The sequence below is a fragment of the Limulus polyphemus genome, unplaced genomic scaffold, assembly GCF_000517525.1.
Source record: "Limulus polyphemus unplaced genomic scaffold, Limulus_polyphemus-2.1.2 Scaffold1708, whole genome shotgun sequence".
Taxonomy (NCBI): Eukaryota; Metazoa; Arthropoda; class Merostomata; order Xiphosura; family Limulidae; genus Limulus; species Limulus polyphemus.
In genome coordinates this window covers 71552-79459 of record NW_013667318.1, presented here as the reverse complement: position 1 = coordinate 79459, position 7908 = coordinate 71552, and the positions used below count along the sequence as shown (strand labels likewise).

Here is a 7908-nt window from a genome sequence, read left to right as displayed (position 1 = left end):
AAGTCAAAATTATTAGACAGATGGATGTTTAGAAACAGCGGCAGGAAACAAGGAACTATGGAAAGTTTATTAGATAGTTGGATAAAACAAGTCAAAATTATTAGACAGATGGATGTTTAGAAACAGCGGCAGGAAACAAGGAACTATGGACAGTTTATTAGATAGTTGGATAAAACAAGTCAAAATTATTAGACAGATGGGTGTTTAGAAACAGCGGCAGGAAACAAGGAACTATGGACAGTTTATTAGATAGTTGGATAAAACAAGTCAAAATTATTAGACAGATGGATGTTTAGAAACAGCGGCAGGAAACAAGGAACTATGAGCAGTTTATTAGATAGCTGGGTTAAAGATTATTAGACAGATGGATGTTTAGAAACAGCAGCAGGAAATATAGAACAATGGGCAGTTTGCTAGATAGCTGGGTTAAAGATTATTAGACAGATGGACGTTTAGAAACAGCAGCAGGAAACAAGGAACTATGAGCAGTTTATTAGATAGCTGGGTTAAAGATTATTAGAGAGATGGATGTTTAGAAACAGCAGCAGGAAATATAGAACAATGGGCAGTTTGCTAGATAGCTGGATTAAAACAGGACAAGATTATTGCACCGGATGAACAACTGAGGATGGTTACTTTGATGTTTATCACCAGAGAAAACACATAAAATAATTACAAAGTTAACAATTAGCTGGATGGGAATTAAAAAAGGAAATAATATCGTTCTAAGAAGAGGTAGAGCAGTACAATAAAGAATATTAGGTGCAGTTTAATAGATAAGGCAAAGTAATTAGGAAAGTTTCAATACCTTCCAACACAGTTTTACTGGCAAATGATTTTCAGAAACTTTTTTCTTGGATATCTGATGAACTGTCAGAGAAAATCAATAATTTCGTAGGCACCTGTTTGTGTAAAAGATTGAGATAATACAGAGAAATTTATCACATTTTCCACATATAACTTTTTGTTGGTAAATATTCAACTAGTCTAGAACATTTGTCACAAAAATTGAAGTGTATGTATATATATATATATTACTAAGGAAACTTGAACAACAGCGTATACACCATCTTGACACGATGTCTGTGTGTTACTTCTGAAAGCCTACAAATAACAATGATATGTTATTTTTTATTTTTTCGCTGGTGATAAGTAGGAGATCACGATAATGGAAAGGTCAAAGGTCACATTTCAAGTTGCAAGGAAAGAGCTATTTTACAGCTTTTTTTTTGATATTTTTATACGCAATAAATACGATTTACAGAACAAAGCATTATACACTCTTAAATATATATATATATATATATTAATACCAATAATTATATTAAAGAGATTTATTTCGTACAATATTCACACATATATTTACTCTGTACAACGACATATTCAATACTTCTTTGGGTTAATGAGTTTTCTACAAAAAATGACAGAGCTTATACAACAAACACATTTCTCGTTGAAATTCATATTGTATAACAATGTCACCCGTACTTCTCTCCTTGTTTTAGTAAATAATATCACTTGTATTTCATTTTGTTTAATTTAACAATATCATTTCGTTTTGTCTTAAGTAACATATTATGTTATTTTTTTTTTCAACAATACCACTTCTGCTTATTTAACAAAACAATGTGATCTTGTTTAACACTAAACATAACCTGTATACATATTTTGCGTAGCAAAACAATGTTATCATTTTTAACACAGTAATGTAATTTCAACTTAAAATTGTTAAGGAATTAAATCGTATGTATACTTTTTTATTTAATATAAAAATGTCTATTATATGTTTTTCTTGTTCATTACTAAAATACCTATTAAACTTATTTTGGTTTAACACAATGCTGACTGTACTGCCATTTATTCATAACAGTAATTTGAATTTCCTCTTGTTTTTAATAACACCATATGAACTTCTGTTTCTTTAATATAATAACATCATTCGAACTTCTATTTCTTTAGTATGATAATATCATTCGAACTTCTATTTGTTTAGTATAATAACATCATTCGAACTTCTATTGGTTTACTATAATAACATCACTCGAACTTCTATTTGTTTAGTATAATAACATCACTCGAACTTCTATTTCTTTAGTATAATAACATCATTCGAACTTCTATTGGTTTACTATAATAACATCACTCGAACTTCTATTTCTTTAGTATAATAACATCGGTCGAACTTCTATTTGTTTAGTATAATAATATCACTCGAACTTCTATTTCTTTAGTATAATAACATCATTCGAACTTCTATTGGTTTACTATAATATCATCACTCGAACTTCTATTTCTTTAGTATAATAACGTCAGTCGATCTTCTATTTCTTTACTATAATAACATCCGTCGAACTTCTATTTGTTTAGTATAATAACATCATTCGAACTTCTATTTATAGAACAATACTACTTGAACTTCTTCGATTAATAACGCGTCACTTATATTTTATTTAGTTTTTAAGGAAAACAGATTTATTTATTGTAACTAAAAGATTCAACGTTTCTATCTTTCACTTTATAGAAACTGGAAAGAGAATTGTTACATGTGAGACTTTTTTTTCAATACAGTAGATTTTATTTGATAAATGTAACTCAAGAAATATTTGAAATCTGATATTTTGAATTTATTCGTGAATGCAGGTAACAAAAGGTTAAAATAATACTGCGAACCGAACTGATATATGTGGGAAAAAAAAACACTTTTTTCTTTGGCGTTGCAGCGACCTCTGACCAAAGAGAGGAAGCGCCATTTTTAATTGCTTTCAGTTATCACACCAGCAAGTGTTTAATTTAATCACTATTAACATTTGCAATTAAAGCAGTATTAATAAACCATGCAGCGATGCTATCAACATTTATTACAACAATCTATGCGACAACTAACAAAACACGACTATCAAGGCGACACCTAGTGGAACGCTGAAAAAAGCACTTTGATAATACAGATGTTACTAATCGGAACATTGTGTTGCTATTGGATAAACAAGGGTAACAAATATATACCATTAAACAAAAGAAAAACTGAACTGACACTCACACTTGTGATTCTGAAATTTTCCTGTAATGTTGTAGTAAATGCACTTACACACAGAAATTACAAGTGGTTACTTCCCAGACTAAGAATGTGGTGTTACAGCTCCTTCTTTTTGCTCTTGAGAGTACAGCGCCACCTATTAACCATTATCATGTTCTTCAATTAGTGTAAATATTCGGAAACAAAGTTTGGCACTCAGCACCCCGTGATCAAAGAGCGTATTTCTTGAAGGATAGAAATAGGTGCAATAAATCGTTATACACAAAACCTCAATGGATACAACTTGGCACATTGTTTAGTACTTGAATTAATAATCTCGTTGATATATTTTACCACATTACTTTGCATGATGAGAACGAACGCGTCCACAGAGGGCCGTCTTGACAACAGATATTTCTGAAATTAATAAATTATACTTAAGTTGCATTTAAGCAGACAACGTTTGAATATTTGAAATAAAGTTAATATATTTAAGTTAAAATTGAAAGTGAACAAACTTTGCACATAATGTTTTTACAATTCTAGGTCCAAGTAGCATAACTAGAATTATTCGTTGAGTCACGTGACGTCTTTCTTTGATAACGTCCAGTTTGAAAGTTGAGACACCTCCGTATTGTAAGATTTAAAAAAAATCAAATTTAATAAAGTGTATAGTTTAATGTAAGACTTTACTTACAGATCACAATCATCGCTTACCTTACATTTATAAATAAATATCATCATCTTCATCTGTAAGATGATTTTACACATTTTTTGGTAGTAACTCGCTTTGGAGAAGCTAGAAGAATAAACAAGTTACATAAAAAATACAATTTCTAGTATTTTTTTCATAAAAAGGTGTATGAAGGTACGAATACATACAAGAGAAACTTCTGGTTGATCGACAGTAAACATTACGTTACTCCCTTCAACAATTATTTATTATATTATTAGAAGCACTCAGAAATCCTCCTCTGAAATTAGTGGCTTTGTCAAGAAATAGAAAAACTAAAGGAAACGGTATAAATTTATCCAAGTTTTAACCAATACTGTTGAATAAATAACTCCCGTGTACAAAATTAGTATATTAATCACTAAATTCCGTTTTTATCGGATTTTTTTAGAAGTTTCTCTTTCCATAAAAGTGGATATTGAGCGCCTGAGTCACTGCGGATAAATAAAGAAACATCAATGTATAAGATGTGTCAGTAAGATTTAACACGATCACTACCATGCACCTACTTATATTTATTGCTCAGCACTGAAGTTACGGCCTTAATCATCTGTAACCGTTCAGATCAGAGGGCCTTAAGGACCCTTTGCGATCGCCAAAAATCTGCATTTTACAAGGCACTTTACAGGGGATTGGTTGTTTGAAACGTTGTTTTGGTTTTCCTCTGGGATAGATAAATACTCTTGTGATAAAATTAAGTCGTGAACTTCAACATTTCCTAGACATCAAATAAAATGTGAAAGAAGGATTTTTTGTTGTCTTTCAAGGTGTGTAGTGCATACTGGAGAGATTTACTTTTTTGAAAACAAATTTAGAAAAATCGATCTTTATACTCCAGATATATATAAAAAAGTTTTAAATTTTAACCAACGATTCGCAGTTGTGTATATTAACCCCGATGAAGCCGCAAAGGCGAAACGTTGGTTAAAATAAAAAATACTTATATATATATATATGGATTATAAAGGTCGTTTTTTCTAAACTTTTTATCAAAAATTTAAAGAAAAAAGTGTGTAAAGAGAGCTACAGTACAAAAGTTTAGTAAATCAATATTTAAACCAGCAATGTAAAGCAAGAAATTCTTGTTTTGTTTCTATGAGCTCAACCGATCGAATCAATCTGTCCAAACTGAAACAGTTCGGTTTGTGATTAAATATTATAGCTATAAGGCTCATTACCACGTGTTAGCTGATGTTTTGTATACCTGCGAGGGACTTTTCAGAAGGGTCCTCTTCTATCCGAACGAAAGCATGGGTGCCTTTCCAGTAGCTGGTTGAAGGATGACTTTCTTCATAGAGACACTGGGGAGGACCTGTGTTCATTATCAGGTATTTAAAATAAATAAACACTAAAGTGGTAAGTTCAGACAGCTAGTTCTAATACTAACACAAACATAACTGTCAAGACATATATAATAACCAAATATACATGACTCGGGTTTGGCTAAATAAAGTGTGTGTGTGTGTTCATTTTAAAAAGAAAATGACTTCACTTCGAAAAGTTTATTTAATAATCACAAGTCAAGAGCAAGTCCTTAAGTAAATGCAGGTAAATTAATGACCACATTCTATGGTCTGCACTGTGATTACTTTATGCACGCCTAGCCATTATTAGTCTTTCGTGAAAACTGGTTAAACCTTAAAATGAAATTATTTCACCTAATACCTAAAATGAGGATCTCAAACTACCTAAATCTAGCGTACCTTCTACAGTTTGATAAAAGCCAATCAAATTAATTACCTTCAGCGGCTAATAATACTTACGAAAGTAGTGTTATGTAGATGGAAAAACCTGGTTTCACTAGTGAAAACTTACTCAGATAATGGTTCCCCATCAGCCATCAGACGTTACTGCAGGGGTTGAGTAGTTAATCAAAAGGCTTTTGGAAATTCACCATGTCGTTATGTCTGGCCATACTCTAGTTGACATTTTTGCATTTTAAAAATAGCCCTGTATTATATTTTCCTTCGCAAAAGACTCCATCATGAGACTGTCATGACCAAAGCACACGACTTTTCTGCAGGCCTTCCACAATCCATCTAATGTAGGGCCGAGTGCAGCCCACTGGTTAACATATAAAATTGTGAATATGACATTGTGTGGTTCAAACCCAGTTACTGTAAATTAAAAAAATAGCTCCGCTCCACTCTTTGAGATCCAAGATGCATTATGAGAGTGGCAATTAAATTTCACTATGGTGGTTTACAGTGTTGACTAGTTACCTTCTCTATAGGCTATCTATTCTCAAGTAGGAAAGACTAGCACAGATAGTTCTTGGTCAGTTTTGCATGAAATATAATAAAATAACAAACACATAATACTTTTCCAGACAGACATCTTTGTTGATAGTGTTTTTTACATATACAAGACTGTTTAAGTTTAATGCGAATGTTATGATTTATGTGGTTTAGCTATAGAATTTTTTTAAATTTACTTACTTTTAGAAGCAATTGTTTATCACACATTTTTTATGTAACTGTTTTCGAATCATACGCTGTGTACTTAAGCTGTTATGAATTGGCGATTGTTGTATTATTATGTCACGTTACTAGAACCTTCTGAATTTTTTCATTGTTTTAATTGAGTATTATTACATCATAATATCTCGTACTGTGTGGAACATTCTAGGCCTTCTGTTGGGCTATAAATATGCATTGAAAATTTAGTTCGAAAGGTAGATAGATCTAGACTGTGTGATTTTGAAATTAGCCATAAAGAGCATATAGTGGCGATTTTTAATGTGAAATGATCACAGATTGTATTGTAATAACAGAGTAGAGAGGAATAAATTGTCTTGTCCATTGTTTTCTAAAGTAATTGAACCAGCCTATGTCACTTTTTATGAAAAAGAGGCAATTATTTAAAACTCTGGATACAACTGCGATGGCCAACAGTGTAACGAACATTTGTATATACATTTGACTTGTTTTAATATATTATTCTAAAACAGGTAGACTGTGCGCTATTTGTTTATTGTTGAAATTTATCGCCAAAAAGTCACATACTGTAAAGAATCTGGCTCATACATATAAAATCTAACAATGTGGTGTATTGATGCTGGGACACGTTGGTGGCTTTTACCACTGGCTATTGTGTTTGTGGATTCTCACCTTTAACAATATGCTACACTTTACTTATCACGTCTGGGACATGACTTACCTTAGGTCTTTTTTGGACGGTTCTGTTCCCCAAAGTAATTCATATCCCTCTGTTTACCAATGCCATTAAGTACCAAAAAAAAAGGGATGTCTAAAATCCCCGTTCAGGACAAATCTTTATGATCTGAGAATATGAATATCATAAATCAGAAAGGACTGTTAAATATCCTTTCCAAAAAAGCGATCAGTTGTCGGCAGAGTCATACTACCTACATCATACTACCTACGAATCACCAAAAATGCCAAATATAGTTCCGATTTATTCCGTTTCACTGCGACTTCATATTGGCGGTTGTTACACGACTTTCTGATTTGCACATTCGAAATAGTTTTAATATAACGTACTCAATCCTTTGTATAATAACACTTTGCTACTTTTACACAATGTATAGTGGCGTCGTATATATAAAGAGGATTAGTAGAAGTAAGAAATTTGGGTTTCTCTGCTTTTCCTGTTTTTATTTATCAGTACAATCAATGGTTACCTCTAACGTTAGGTGTACAGTGTACGTTACGTCATGTGTTAAATTGCTGGGTTTGCGGTTTAATTTTAATTAGGCCAAAGTGAAGATGTGACTTAGACAACGTACAAATTATACTTTATTACAATAAGATAAAAGGGTTCAAATAACAGAAAGAAATCCACACATTTCTACCTTATGCCTACATTTTTTTTTCTAATTGATGGCTGAATTCTGAAGGACATATGACATCACAGCACTCGCTACGCTTGGTAAAGGCAGCAAAATGTTATAGCAAAATTTGAGGGTTGTTGGAGTAAGTAAAATTAGTAATGTTTCACTAGTGAGACCAATTTGAAATGTAAAAAATACACTAACTTAAGTTACATTTTAGATAACTACTGAAGTTGTACCCCACCCCACCCCGTTGGGTCAACGGTAAGGCTACAACCTGATAATGCCAAAATCTAGGGTTTCAAATTCGATGACGAGGAACCCGCTTTGAGATTAATAATGGCTGGAGACGGCTTGAATGGGTAATGA

The 7908-nt window shown here is 32.1% G+C and overlaps 1 protein-coding gene across 1 annotated transcript in view; it reads right to left on the bottom strand.

Annotated features, from left to right (window-relative positions):
- Positions 1 to 69: 69 nt before the first annotated feature.
- LOC106464642 (Down syndrome cell adhesion molecule-like protein Dscam2) overlaps positions 70 to 7908 on the bottom strand; it is a gene marked incomplete at its 5' end in the record, with an annotated part of 78554 nt that continues 70715 nt past the window's right edge. The window contains 3 exons of the mRNA XM_022392388.1: positions 70 to 3430; positions 3731 to 3812; positions 4951 to 5058. Coding sequence (XP_022248096.1) covers positions 3760 to 3812; positions 4951 to 5058 — 161 coding nt within the window. The remainder of the gene's footprint in view (positions 3431 to 3730; positions 3813 to 4950; positions 5059 to 7908) is intronic.